General features: G+C 32.9%; 1 protein-coding gene across 1 annotated transcript; it reads right to left on the bottom strand.

The window, feature by feature from the left end:
• Positions 1-1,352: 1,352 nt before the first annotated feature.
• Positions 1,353-5,589, bottom strand: LOC145966628 (uncharacterized). The gene is made up of 11 exons (XM_083090846.1): positions 5,174-5,589; positions 4,852-4,991; positions 4,322-4,441; positions 3,758-4,030; positions 3,263-3,402; positions 3,125-3,188; positions 2,809-2,983; positions 2,547-2,743; positions 2,261-2,459; positions 2,002-2,132; positions 1,353-1,914 (listed from the first exon to the last, which is right to left on the bottom strand). Exons 1-11 carry the CDS (start codon positions 5,385-5,387, stop codon positions 1,573-1,575), a joined length of 1,995 nt encoding a protein of 664 aa, XP_082946972.1. The 5' UTR covers positions 5,388-5,589; the 3' UTR covers positions 1,353-1,572.
• Between the last annotated feature and the right edge of the window lie 10,333 nt (positions 5,590-15,922).

The following is a 15,922-nucleotide window of genomic DNA, read 5'->3' as shown; positions in this document are numbered from 1 at the left end:
CACTCAAATAAATTACGCGAATTTAATATAAAAGAGAATGTAACAAATTTATTTAAACAAATGAAATATAATAGAAAAGAATATAAAGTGAAAGAAATAACAAGTTCTAGAAAGAAATAGCAATAATGACATAAATTAGCGAGACTGAATTAACGAAATATAACTGAGCTTAACATAAATTCGAAAATTTGAAATAACGTACAACAGATACTTCTTCGACAGCGGTAATAACAATAGCATTACGAAATCGAGATCATACGAAAGGGATGATATTTATCGTCCTCCAGGCCCGATTTTATGGCCGGACTTTGTGAAACCGAACGGCGTTTCGAGAGCGTACACCCACAGAAAAGATTTCTAAATTTAATGCTATTACACTTCAATCTATCATAAAATAAGATCGCTATAGCGCCAATCATATTTTTTATTAGAAAAAGAATATTTTAATCTTAAATTGAAAATTCTTAAATCTAGAATAAAATAATCCTGATACTATCTTGTTAATTTTCTCAGAAAGATTTAGATAGAACTTTGTAGCAATCCTTTAATACTCTTGATTTAAGAATATATTGATCTGAAAGAAATCTTATTCTATTCTTATGATAAAAAATTTGTAGAATATCAGGAATCTTATGTTATTCTTGATTTGTAGAATATCAGGGATCTTATATTATTCTTGATTTAAGATCTTTCCTTGTGATATAGGGCAGTAAAGATTTTTACAAATAAAAACACAAATATTTGGTTAATGTTTTATTAGAATCAAATATTTTTAATATAAACTTATAAAATTTTGATTTGTTTAAATTAAACGCTTTGTGTAATTGCACAATATTTGTAACTAATAACAATAAAAATGAAAATAATTACAATGAAAATGAAAATAATTACAATGAAAATGAAAATAATTACAATGAAAATGAAAATAATTACAATGAAAATAAAAATGCAGTATTTTTGCAGTATTTTTGCAGTATTTTTTTTGATTCATGGCTTTTAACATGCCTACTATAAGCTGATAGATTATTAAAAATTCTTATACAATTATCCCAACCACATATTAATCTTTTCTGAGCAATTTCATTTGAATGAAAGAATCGTATATGACCAAAAACAGCATCTGCTGCATTATAGTTTCTATTACAGACAAAACACTTAAACATTTTTTTTTAATGAGTATATAGTCTGAAAATACTAATATTTAACGAAAAAGATTTGACATAAATACTTTTAATAATTCATTAAATATTAATTAAATATTTAATTAATATTTAACAAAATTTATAATATTATTAAATTAAGAAGTCTAAATATCACTATGAAACTTATCAATTATATATTACACTCAGTTTTAAAGGTAACTATGATAAATAAATGAAAATCTCTATTTGCTAAAAAATTAAACATAAAATACTTTATTGTGTTAAAAATTAATATAGACTATTTTTTGAGGAAAAAAATAATTATCAAAATTTAATATAATAAAGAAGAAATTGTAACTAAACAGCAAGAAAAAACAAATAAATAGGTTTTTTTACAGAAATATAATAAGGATTAGATTAATAATAAGGATTAGATTATGATTTGATTCAGTCGACCAATGAGTGTAGTTACATTTGTAACTGAGCGTTCGCCTAACAAGTAAATGTCGTACAGAGCTCTTTGAATAAATAACCATAAATGATATGCTTGAACTTGATATTCAGCATCAAAAACAAAAAATGATTTAAAACATACGTCGACAGCTTGTAAAATACTTCCTACTTTCCATAGATTGTTGTTGACGCAGACATACACAGCAGTGATTGAATCTTCCACATTTCCGACAACAATTATATAGGGTTGAACAGTAGCACTGATAGAAGCATAATATTCATTCCGTCGTTTCATAGCATTAAATACATCACCACCAATCTAATGATAACCAAAAATAGTCAATTTATAATAAGAAATAAGAATCAAAATAATAGAACGAAATTTAAAAAATTACATAATATTTACAGTTACTTTCTGAATAAATGCTTCTCTTGCTTCTTCCGCTGATGGCTTAAATATTTTCTTTCCAAGTTTTACTCTGCCTATTGGCTTACATATAATAGATAAGATATTTAATAAAATGTAATCTCTAATATCTATAAAGAAAATAAAAAATAAGATAAACAAAATTTTTAAATATACAAAAAAGAGTACTTTCCATATACTATAATTTCTATGCTACAATCATATCAAAAAATAATTATCTAAATTTTCTCACACTCACCATCAGATAAATCAGTCTTTTGCAAATAAGGTATAAAATCCTTTACATCATTATAATGTACAATATCATCCTGCAATATTACCAGCTGTTCCAATTTTTTACTAATTGAAGGCCATTTAATTAAAATATTATTATGTTTGCCTTCCAGACAAGCATATTTGGCAATGAAAGAATGTAAGGAATTAAAATCATCCAAAATCTGAAAATGATGAAAAAAAATTATTCGATCGATATATATTTTCTAAATATGGATAGTTATCCTCTAAAGAAAATCACAAAAACATACTAATTTATAAGCTTGTGGTTGTTGTAAGATGTTTAACCATTGTTCAATGTACTGTTGAGTTGAAATTTTTTTATTAGCTATAAGATTAAGAAGACGAACTTTCTGGCAAATTTTCCAATTTTGTGAAACATCTTCAAATGGTTCTCTATTTCTTTTAAGCCATTCTTGTGCAGCTTTTATTTCATCTGATAAAATATCTGAAAGATTCTTGCATAAAATATACGATTTAACAATTTCAATTAAAAAGTATAAAAAAATTTACCATTGATAGAAGTCGAATTATCTTTATTTTGTATTTTTTTCTTTTTTTGCGAATGTGAAATCACTCCTTTTTTACGTAGCCAACATTTAGCGTTTTTTACTTTTGTGGGTAATTTACCTTTAGCTAATAATTGCTTTTCTCCTTCTGTTTTTGGAGGTATATAGTAAATCGATATCTAAAAAATAATAAAAGTATGTTTAGAAAAATGTAACAAATTGACTTTGGAAATTTTGTTAGAAAAACAATATAGAATTTCAAATAACATTTAGTAGTGTTTGTTATGCAGTATGCTAACTTTTTAAATTATTATTATTACCTCTTCTGTGGGAAATTGGTCACAAATTTTATTAGCAATTACATCATAATGTTGATGTTGTGGACTAAAAAAATAAAATTTAAACTAATGAAATAAGAATTAAATTATATTAAGTAAAAAATAAATGAATAAACATACAACTCAGTTATCTGGAGTAGCCATTTGATAACAGTTTCTACTATAATTTTTCGATCATTTTCACTCAATGTGCCTGACTTTGAATATCCAATAAGCACACCATTAGCCTTAGTGTCTGATTTTAATAACTCATACAGATTCTTAAAAAAACAAAATATAAAACATAGTATACCATAATTACTTCAAGAATAAAAGATACTTGAAGCTACAAAATTATTCGAATTTACTGATCAGTATATATTAATATAGTGATCAAATATGAGAGTATACAGAATCAAAATTTCTGATTGAAATAAAAATTAATTTTTAAACTCACTCTCACTCTACAAGTTACTATTTATAAATGTAAATGTAATAAAAGTTTACTATTTATAAATGTGCATATATATATATATATATATATATATATATGCACATTTATAAATAGTAAACTTTTATTACATTTACATTATAATATATATATATAAAACAGTCAATTTTTATGTATTTACTTACGATTTCTTGTACTTCAACTGTAGTTTTTATATTATTTCGTCGTTTATTTCCTATGTTAGACTTATTGAGTAATGGTTTATAAATGTCTTGTTCAAGATTAGATATTGGTAGAGATTGAGTCTTATCAATAGATGAATTTGAAGATGTTTCAGTATTTTGTGCTAAATTTGATAATTGCAAAGGTTGTTCTAATTTATCTTTTAATCTATGTATTGATGACCGAGATGTGTTCGATATATCTAGATATGTGCATGATGTATCAGAATAAAATACCTACAAAAAATATAAATAAGCATATATATGCGTCAGTATTATGTGTGTATAAAACTTCTTTTTATGATCGTATCTACTAAACAAATTAAATGAAATAAATTTTAAGAAAGTTTAGAAAAAATAAGAAAAAATAAAAGAGTACAAACGAGAAGAAAGAAAAGCGAGAAAGAAAGCAATAATATAAATATATAAAAAAATAAAATAAAAATAAAATGAAAAAGAAAGGATATTAAAATAAATTTTATGATTAATTTATTAATTAACGGAATTATATGAAGTGGAATTAAATACCTCATCAATAGGAGATGAATTTGACGAATCTTTAACACTTGTCGGCAATGATGAGACTGAAGAAGTTGTGCTATGATGTGATGATGTAGGAAACGATTCCAAAAATGCTAGATTAATGTCCTGTACAATTAATAAATTTACATTAGATAGTCATTTAGATAACTTGCAGTGAACAAATTTGTGCTATAAAGTATATACCTTGATAGATCGATTAATGATATATTAAATAATAAATAATAATATTAAAAATTGTAGAGTATTCATTTAAAAAATATATTTTTAATTTTCGAAACATAGATTTATTAATTTAATGGATTCAATTATAACATGAACACAATGTAATTTTTTTTTCATGCATCAGTAATATTTAAGAAAAGAAACTAAAATATGTAACACATATATAAAATATTTAGAGAATCATTGAATAAAAACATTACATTCAATAAAAAATTACAAAATTATTATAATTAAATCTGTATAGAGAATTATCCTTGAATATATCAAAAAGAAAGGAGAAAGATCATGCTTACAAGTTTATTTGAAACCATAAAAGAAGTGTATTTGTGTATAAATTTCAATTGATCCCCTATAGTAAAAGATGAAGTAGGAAATAATAGAGGAATTTGACTTGGAGTTAAATTTAAAAATATATTAATATCCACACCGTTGTCTAGAGAAGGGAAAAATAGGTTAGATTAGGTTAAGTTAAAATAAGTAAGATTTATATAAACTATAAAAATCGATATCATAATATTGATAAAACTAATAAGCATGGATATAAAAAAATAAAATTGATATTTTTACCATAATAAAATTTTTATGTATATTTTATATATGTATATATGTACTTACTTGATAAATAAGATTCGAGATAGGACATCTCCATATCTTTTAATACTTCGTGTAGATTTATATATTTATCCATCATTAACACTGCGGATATATGCACACCCAGAAACACTCTCGGCTTATAATTTATTAGCCATATTATTCGACCGAAGGCAAGACGCAATAAAGGACACAGAAGAAAAAGACGTTGCGCGTCGACAAAAGACGAGAGACGCATATCGGTTTCACGCAACTACTGGCGCTAATATCAAATTATTCTAAGTGCAAGAATATATAGCTTAGATTTCTTTATATTATTCTTGTTTCCAGATTATAAAGACAATCTTATTTAATTCGAGAGAGAAGAATAAGAATTATTGTTTTAGTTTTAAAATTGTTTCATTTTTATACTACATAAGATTGTGACCGGATTAAATGTGTCAAGAATATTTTTCGTCTTGTTATCAGAAATCCTTTCTGAGAGGGTATCAGCTACGGCCTACGTTACGATCGTCCTTGATGCCTCGCTTGTCTCCGGTCGCCCGAAATACACGAAAATCGCGAGCTCGGTACAATGCCCGAGCGACAACGAGACACGAAAATGGCGACGGCGACAGAACGGCCGGTCCGCGGACGGAATCGCGTACGTGGCTTACAATTTAGCGATGGGCAACCTCACCGATACTTGCTCCCGCAGCCAGGGGGATGTTCCTCGGCTTCGTCCTCTCGATCTCGATAGCGACAACGACACACAAGACGACAACGAATAGACACTCTTAAGCTCGACTATCTTTTGAGAGCGCCCGCACCAGAATGATTCCCTGGATCTCGCGATCCAGGGTCGATAGCGGCGTCAATCCTGCGCGCAGGGGTGCGCGGATTCGTGGCCAATAGCGCTGCGAGGTATTACTGCGCCCCGCGACAACGCCGTATCGGGGCCGTAACGGCCCCGATAATTTTAAAATTCCGAATCTCGGCGACCCTGCTGTCCGTGGTCTTCCGGAGGCAGGTCTTTCGTCCTCCGTCCTCGGAGGGTGACGCCGACTGGGCTCCGAGATCCTGGTCCCAGATAGCAGTTTCTTTGTCGCTTTTCCTCTTTTTACTGCAGGGTCGAAATCCACCCGCGACTCTGCTCTGTCCTGAGCCTCAGGCGCTACCTCCGCTCTCGGCTCGAAATTCGTGAGCGCCGTGTCGGTCGTTGCAAAAAGAATTCCTCTTCTTCCTCTTCCGGTGGTTTTCCGGCGAGTTGCCCAACGTACCAAAGAATACAATAAAAAAAAATATAAATTAATAATAGCGCGAAACATAACACGAACTCGTCTCTCCGGGGATTTCGATACGGCTCTCGCTATTTCTTTCTGGCGCGGCCGCTCGGCTCGCGCCCCGTAAAGATTTCCGGGGCGGATGGACGCGCATCGGGACGGCCACGTCACAATATATATAATTTTATTTCTAAGTAATAAGTTTGAAAGAAAGCAACAGAGAGATGTAGCGAGCAATTAGAAAGAGACAAAATGACCGTACAACTAATAATAAGAGAAAAAAGATACAAAAGAGACAAAATGTAATAATAGTGCACGTGCACGCGCGCGCGCGCACACACACACACGCACACGCACACGCACACATACATATACACACACACACACACACATGTACACACTATTATTACATTTTGTCTTTTTTGTATCCTTTATTTTCTCTTATTATATATATACAGGGTGTTTCATTTTAATCCGACCAGTCGAATATCTCGAAAACCAAGCCCGGGAGAGAAAAATATTTCAGACAAAAATTGTTTGGTTTCGAGGGGGCCATAAGATGGTATCATTGGTTTGACCTTGAAGAGTCATTTGAAGGTCACGTGAAGGTCACTTCAATTTTTTTAAATGGAACACCCTATATATTTTTGCACACTCTTGTAGCTTATCTCGAGAGCTTTCCAAAACACTATCATTAAGTACCTTTTCGTTAAGTACTTTTTGAGTTATGAGGGTTGAAATAATTTCTTAATTTTACATAAACCGTAAAATATCTTGTAAAATATTCACTTTTCGATTATCTTACCTTAATACTTTTATGTACAAAATAATGAGAGGAATCAATTGGTGTAAAAAAAACACATAGTTGTTTTTAAGAAAAAATATGGAATTGTTAATTGCAAATTACATATTTTTTCTTCAAAACAACTATGTGTTTTCTTTACACCAATTGATTCCTCTCATTATTTTGTACGTAAAAGTATTAAGGTAAGATAATCGAAAAATGAATATTTTACTAGATATTTTACGGTTTATGTAGAATTAAGAAATTATTTCAAGCCTCATAACTCAAAAAGTACTTAACGAAAAGGTACTTAATTATAGTGTTTTGGAAAGCTCTCGATGTCAGCTACAAGAATGTGCAAAAATATATAGGGTATTCCATTTAAGAAATTTAAGGTGACCTTTATGTGACCTTCAAATGACTGTTCAAGGTCAAATCATTGTCACCATCTTATGACCCCCTCGAAACCAAACAACTTTTGTCTGAAATATTTTTCTCTCCCGGGCTTGGTTTTCGAGATATTTGACTGGTCGGATTAAAATGAAACACCCTGTATATATATATATATATATATATATATATATATATAATATAAATTAAAATTTATTAGTTTTTTTTTATAATAATTATCATAAAAATAATAAATTATAATAACTAAATATATTACTTTTTCATGCATTTACTAATACTAATAATTCTAAGATTGTAATTATAATATAAAATAAATATTATATTGACTATGTTTAATTATGAAATATTATTTATATATTAATTATTTAACTGAATAATTATTCTGATATTAATTTGAAACATTCACAAACAATAATGATAACTATATAAAATTCTTTATATTATAATTACAATCTTAGAATTATTACTATTAGCAAATGCATAAAAAAATAATATAATTAGTTATTATAACTTATTATTTTTATAACAAAAAATAGTTTAATAAATTTTAATTTATATTATCTGAATACCTTATAATAAAACTTATAATAATATCTTATAATAAAGTTTAGGATAATTAAAATCATTTTTTTAAGATACATTTTTATATATTTATTTATAACAAGATTTAAGATATAGATATAGATTTAAGATTAAAGATATTTTTTAGTTAAGATGTTTTTTATTAAAAATAAAATGGCCCGGGCGTGTATCCTGGTGCGGCGGGCGCAGCCGGGATGTATCCTGATGCGGCGGGCGCAGCCGGAATGTATCCTGGTGCGGTCGGCGCAGCCGGGATGTATCCTGGTGCGGCGGGAGCAGCCGGGATGTATCCTGGTGCGGCGGGAGCAGCCGGGATGTATCCTGGTGCGGCGGGCGCAGCCGGTATGTATCCTGGTGCGGCGGGCGCAGCCGGGATATCCTGGTGTGGCGGGCGCAGCCGGGATGTATCCTGGTACGGCAGGCGCAGCCGGCATATATCCTGGTGCGGCGGACGCAACGGACACGTATCGCAAAGCTGCAGGCGCAGTATATCCTGGCGTGGGCAGCCCTGGAGCGTACGTCGCCGGTATATATGTGGATGATTGTGCCGCATATACACCGGCGACGTACCTGCTTTTTTGCTTGGCTCTCTCCTTTTGGAGAGCTCTCCGTACCGCACTATTGATACGCTGAAAAAAATAAAAACATTTTTATTTTTATATTTATCACATATAATACACATACACACACACACACACATTGTAATACATTTTTATGTACAAAATAATGAGAGGAATCAATTGGTGTAAAGAAAACATACAGTTGTTTTTAAGAAAAAATATGGAATTGTTAATTGCAAATTAACTAATTGTCATAATTACGATTATCTTTCTAATTAAAAATCATCCGATTTATGTCATGTTTGGTGTCATTTTAATACACGCAACATACACTCAACATACATGTATTTATGTATATAATTATTTCAAAACAATACAAACATTTAATCTATATATGTACAATATACATGTAGTTAAATAAATACGTACATAAATACATGAATATTGAGTGTATTGTGTATGTGTATGCATGTGTATTACAATGTGTATACGTGTGTGTGTAAAATCTATATTATATATACATATATATATACAGGGTGGGCCATTTTAATCGATCCAGTCGAATATTTCGAAAACCAAGCCCGGGAGAGAAAAATGTTTCAGACAAAAGTTGTTTGGTTTTGAGGGGGTCATAAGATGGTACCATTGGTTTGACCTTGAAGAGTCATTTGAAGGTCACGCGAAGGTCACTTCAATTTTTTTAAATGGAACACCCTATATATTTTTATATATTCTTGTAGCTCATCTCGAGAGCTTTCCAAAACACTATAATAAAGTATTTCTTCATCGAGCACTTTTCGAGTTATGAGACTAGAAATAATTTCTTAATTTTACATAAACCATAAAATATCTAGTAAAATATTCATTTTTCGATTATCTTACCTTAACACTTTTATGTACAAAATAATGAGAGGAATCAATTGGTGTAAAGAAAACATACAGTTGTTTTTAAGAAAAAATATGGAATTGTTAATTGCAAATTAACTAATTGTCATAATTACGATTATCTTTCTAATTAAAAATCATCCGATTTATGTCATGTTTGGTGTCATTTTAATCGTAAAAATCTAATTAATCCATTAAAATTATTTTTAATCCGCTAAAATGCGAAATAAAAGTTTTAGATTTTATTCAATAAGATGTTTATATTTGTATAGATAAGGAAAGATCCTCGATGCCGGAGAGTCGCCGAAAGAGAGAGCGAGAACGTTTAAGGAGCAAGTGAGATAGCTAACATTAAAGTGCTCCGAAGTCTCGTTCGCGAGGATTCCTTTATCTATCGTTTTTCGTATCATATATTATCTCACTACAAAAAATAAAATTTTTTTATTTCGCATTTTATCGATTTCACAATAATTTTAATGGATTAATGAAATTTTTGCGATTAAAATGACATCAAACACGATAAATCGGATGATTTTTAATTGTTATATGTATAAATAACATAAATAATAGTATCGACATACTAAAGATTGGTACGATCTGCAGTGGCGCAGCTAAGTGCGGGCTTCTCACCATGCGGACTAGGGTTCAAATCCAAGTGGCGACTTTTTTCGGCGACGGTCACCACCGTTCCCTACGGACATGAGATCGACGGCGATATAACGACGCCGCTCGCCAAGGACACGAAATCGGCGACAATCCTCCCCCTGTACTATCAGAGTACATAACACATGACCGTTGCGTCCGCCGCACCAGGATACATGCCCGCTGTGTACGCCAGGCGGTCGTACCTTTTGCAATTTTTTTTAAATTATGAAAATTTTTCAAAATTATGAAAATACAAAAAAATTGAATACAAATTGTATATTGAAAATTTTGATAGTAATAATATGCTAATAACGTCTGCAGAAACTTTCATCTTCATATGAAAATTATAACTTATAATTTATATCCATATACATATATACAGCGTGTTCCACCTGGAAGTGACCTCTTTTATCTTTTAAATTAAAAGAGATAGACCATAACAAATATATATGAAATTAAATGACTTGAACTGAACTTTATTGTGAGTATAGTAATTGATTACAAAATTTATCTGTATTGAAGAACGGAAAAGTATGCATAATTTTTTTATAAAAATGTAGATATTTTCTAACTCGTGCATTAGAAGTTGACGTATGTATATAGAAAAGTCACACCAGTTTTAAAAATTATTTATTTTATGATTTATAAAAATTTTATGTTTAGTGAAAAGTATTTTACAAATAAAACTTTGTTATTTATAAAGTTTACATTTATGTGATTTATACCAATGTGTCATATATATGTCCCATAATTATATTGATTCATAAGCTTTCTATTTATATTTTTCGTACACTGAGTATCATGAAAATGACAACATGCCATATGTAAACTTCTAATGCACGAGTCAGAAAATATCTACGTTATTATAAAAAAATTATGCATACTTCTCCGTTCTTCAATACAGATAAATTTTGTAATCAATTATACTCACAATAAAGTTCAATTCAAGTCATCATATATTTTTGTTATGGCCTATATCTTTTAATTTAAAAGATAAAAGAGGTCACTTCCAGGTGGGACACGCTGTATATATGTATATGGATATAAATTATAAGTTATAATTTTCATATGAAGATGAAAGTTTCTGCAGACGTTATTAGCATATTATTACTATCAAAATTTCCGATATACAATTTGTATTCAATTCTTTTATATACAGGGCGATCCTGAAAAACGTTATGTCTTTAAAATGACGTATTCCTGACACCATTCTAAGACAATTTTTCCTTTACCAAAATTTGATTTGAAGCGTAGTTTTTGAATTATGAGCAAAAATAGTTAGTAAATCACGCGTCGGGTACAGAAGGTAGGCAGGAGCGGCGCGGCGTGCCGCGAGCGCGGGCGCAGCTGACCGCCCGACGGGTGATTATCACCGCATGAGTCGCTAACTATTTTATCTTATAACATAAAATTATGCTTTAAATAAAATTTTGGTAAAGAAGAAAATGTCTTAGAATTACGTCAGAAATACGTGTTCCTTAAAATAACGTTATTTTAATAATGAAAAGTTGTTCCGGATCGCCGGCCGTCCGACGTTGCAATCAGCTGATTGCTACACGCGATGTGTGTATGGCGGAGTGTGTGCGTAAGAGAGAGAGAGAGAGAGAGAGAGAAAGAGAGAGAGAGGGAGGGTAGGAGGGACAGACATTCATACACACGCACGCACTTTTTTTCTCGCTCTCTTTCTCTCTTTTACGCAACACTTATACACTCTCTCATTCAGTCTCTCACTCACACTCTCTCGGTCACTCACTCACTCACTCACCTGCTTACTCACTTGCTCACTCACCTTGTAGCAGCGTAGCGAATCTTCATGCTATGTATTGTTGTTATCTGCTGCACTGTTATGATTGCTAGAGATGCGCGACACATCGAAATTTTTTCGATTATTAGTCTCACACTTGATTGACACAATATAGATTACACGATAACGAGTTTACTGTTTATTCACTCACTATTGATTTATCGATACCAAAAATTACTTTCAAAGAAACGCGAATGCAAACAGCACATGACTCGACGCGAGCGACGGACCGCGGAGACTGCGCGAGAGTTATGTTGCCAGAAACGCGACACGCGACATCTAACAAATGACTTGCGCGTGGCGCGTTATTGACGCGAGATAAGACGAACGATCGGCTAAAACCTTCGCATTGCGAATGCGGTAGAAAACATGAAACGTATAATAACATACTTAAAAAATTAATTATTTATTATAAATAATAACTATTTCTAATTATAATAAATAATTATTATTTTAAAAAGCATGTGTTGTACGTTATTACGTTTTCGAAATTATTGCATTCACGATGCGAAGATTTAAGTCAATCGCAAGAATAATGTAATTTTAATTACATTCGTCTTATCTCGCGTCAATCACGCGCCACGCGCAAGTCGTTTGTTAGATGTCGCGTGTCGCGTTTCTGGCAACATAATTCTTGTGGTCGCGCAGTCTCCGCGGTCCGTCGCTTCGCGTCGAGTCATGTGCTGTTTGCATTCGCGTTTCTTTGAAAGTAATTTTTGATATCGATAAATCAATAGTGGAGTGAATAAACAGTAAACTCGTTATCGTGTAATCTGTATTGTGTCAATCGAGTGTGAGACTAATAATCGAAAAAATTTCGATGTGTCGCGCATCTCTAGCAATCATAACCGTGCAGCAGATAACAACAATACATAGCATGAAGATTCGCTACGCTGCTACAAGGTGAGTGAGCAAGTGAGTAAGCAGGTGAGTGAGTGAGTGAGTGACCGAGAGAGTGTGAGTGAGAGACTGAATGAGAGAGTGTATGAGTGTTGCGTAAAAGAGAGAAAGAGAGCGAGAAAAAAAGTGCGTGCGTGTGTATGAATGTCTGTCCCTCCTACCCTCCCTCTCTCTCTCTTTTTCTCTCTCTCTCTCTCTCTCTCTCTCTCTCTCTCTCTTACGCACACACTCCGCCATACACACATCGCGTGTAGCAATCAGCTGATTGCAACGTCGGACGGCCGGCGATCCGGAACAACTTTTCATTATTAAAATAACGTTATTTTAAGGAACACGTATTTCTGACGTAATTTTAAGACATTTTCTTCTTTACCAAAATTTTATTTAAAGCATAATTTTATGTTATAAGATAAAATAGTTAGCGACTCATGCGGTGATAATCACCCGTCGGGCGGTCAGCTGCGCCCGCGCTCGCGGCACGCCGCGCCGCTCCTGCCTGCCTTCTGTACCCGACGCGTGATTTACTAACTATTTTTGCTCATAATTCAAAAACTACGCTTCAAATCAAATTTTGGTAAAGGAAAAATTGTCTTAGAATGGTGTCAGGAATACGTCATTTTAAAGACATAACGTTTTTCAGGATCGCCCTGTATAATATATGATGTTATTAATATTTATCTATCTTATCTAATTTTTAAATTAATTTATATTTATATTTATATTATAATTTATATTAAATTATAAATTCATGCAAATAAATTTAAAGTCTTTTCATTGACGATTTCAGAAAAATTAATTAGAGATCGTTCAATGACTATTCAAAGGTCGTTTATAATAATGATCGATTCGAAGATTGTTTAATTGACACTTCATATAGCGAAATTAATCAAACAGTATCCAAAAGATTTTAATTAAATTTTTTTTGGATCAATTTATAATCAATTTATTATAGTAGATATGGGCCACTATGGTGCGTCAAAACAAACCCCCACCACTCGACCCCTGGCGCCGTGGGCGTGACCGACTGAAGTGGAGGGAGGCGTTCTGATTGGTGGAAACAATACCCCGCCTCCCGAAGTCTCGATTTTGATTGGCTTGCACCATAGTGGCCCAGAGCTGCGATTGGTCGACGCCGGCTGTGTCGCCGATTTATCAAATTTTTATTTCCCTACCTCCGCGGTACTAGACTCGAAGAAGCAATCCTCCTCCCACTCCAGTTCTGGCCCACCTGTATAGAGTTCCGAGTCAAATTCCCGTTACCTAGCCCTTAGTCGCTCTCGCTACGTCTTGGCAGAACGAACCCTCCCCCCCCCACCTACCGACTTTCGGAGGGTAGCCGGCGGTATATGTCTCGAGGAAACAATCCTTACCTCCCCACTCCGTCTCGGGGTCCGCTATGGAATATCGAAACAAGCCCCTCCGCTCGAACGGTTCATGATGCGCTTTATCGGAAAAGACAGTCTCGGCGCGAGACAATAATTATAATTAGACTACATTGCACTACAGAGGTAAAAAGATGATGAACATGCAGATGATTGAACGCGAGGTAGGGTGCTATAAAGAAAGAAGGGAAAAGCTAAAAGTATTAAACATGAATTAAGATCAAAAATTTTCACATTTATTAATATTTTTCAAAACCAGCCATTTTTTAATAAAATTTTTGCTTATTATTAATATACAGAAATATATACAAAGAAGAATTATATTTATATTGTTATAAATTTTACATTTTTCTTATGCTACTTACAATATTTATAATTCTATTTTTTAAAATAAAATCGGAAAATGCGCGACTTTTATTTAAATAGAAAAAGTCACCCAAGAAATAAGAATATTGTTATACCGCCACATATCCGTATGGTAGCGAATATCTGCTATTGATAAATCTACGCTTTACTAATACCGGCGCACATATTTTTGTTTCACTTCGCGTAACAATTTCATGAAACGCCGTACGTCGAATCGCATTAAAGCGTAGATTTATCGAAGTTTCGTTATTTTCTTCTTCTTCGTTTTCCTGTGTGTCTTTTTCTCTCGCTAATAGTAGCTTTTTTATAGCATTAAAATTAATTCGTCGCGAGTTCTCGTAATTGAGAGTAATACCCTTAACTTTACAAGTTTCGTGAGTATTACCCTCCGGTGTTCGCACGATGTAGGCGTAAAATTTCGGGCCCCCGGACACGAACGCCTCGATATAGCTACCGCGGCCGTAGCTTTCGAGTTCATCCGTCATGTCGCCTAGAAAATTTCCCGTAGGCGGCATGTATTCGTTGGAATCACCGGTGCTTATAAAAATACACGAATCCGTATCGTAATATAATACACGACGATCTAAACGTTCTAGGTACTCGTACAATTTTAAACGCGCTAGTGCAGTTGTATACGCTGCTATCACGACATTTGTTATCGGCGAGGGAACGAGAGCCTCTTGTCGCAATCGCCACGAAACATACATTATCTCGTCATTCACGGGTAATATGTCGGTTATCTCGTATTCGGCGCTCGTTAGTAATGTCGCGAAACGTTGTTGTGTTTTTACGATTTCGGTAGTCGGCAAATTGGATCGTTGGCCGAATTTTCCCCAGAATGAATTTAAGCACAGTTTCGCAACCGAGCGTAAACCGGGATTCCGCGCGATGTTTCGCTTATCAAGAACGATACCCTCAGTTTTTTCATATTCCCTCAAGTATCGCTCTTTTGCCTCATCATCGTTTTCCCCGCATTCGCTCGGCCAACCACTGGCTTCCTGTTTAAGCTGTAAAAACGTATTAATATATTCGGCGAACAATCCACCTTGCCGCGACGCACGATCGTATTGGCTAACTCTATATTGCCAAATTTCGCTTACCGACGTTACGAGATAACCTTTCTCGACGGCCTTGCGTAATTCGCAGGTTACCCAGGTACCCTCGAATTCACGCTCGCTATCATTATGAGTGC

Source organism: Camponotus vicinus, unplaced genomic scaffold (genome assembly GCF_025532165.1).
Source record: "Camponotus vicinus isolate PSW18456_S1 unplaced genomic scaffold, iyCamVici1.0 SCAF_2, whole genome shotgun sequence".
Taxonomy (NCBI): domain Eukaryota; kingdom Metazoa; phylum Arthropoda; class Insecta; order Hymenoptera; family Formicidae; genus Camponotus; species Camponotus vicinus.
Note: the sequence above shows the minus strand (reverse complement) of the source record. Positions and strands in the feature narration are given on the sequence as shown.

What these genes read in the sequence shown, in the direction of transcription:
- LOC145966628 (XM_083090846.1), bottom strand. Translation starts at nt 5,387, where the DNA reads ATGCGTCTCTCGTCTTTTGTCGACGCGCAACGTCTTTTTCTTCTGTGT. An exon ending in CTACTCCAGATAACTGAGTT is followed by an intron (nt 3,189 to 3,262) that starts GTATGTTTATTC and finishes TTATTTTTTTAG; the next exon opens with TCCACAACATCAACATTATG. An exon ending in CATTTATTCAGAAAGTAACT is followed by an intron (nt 1,915 to 2,001) that starts GTAAATATTATG and finishes GGTTATCATTAG; the next exon opens with ATTGGTGGTGATGTATTTAA.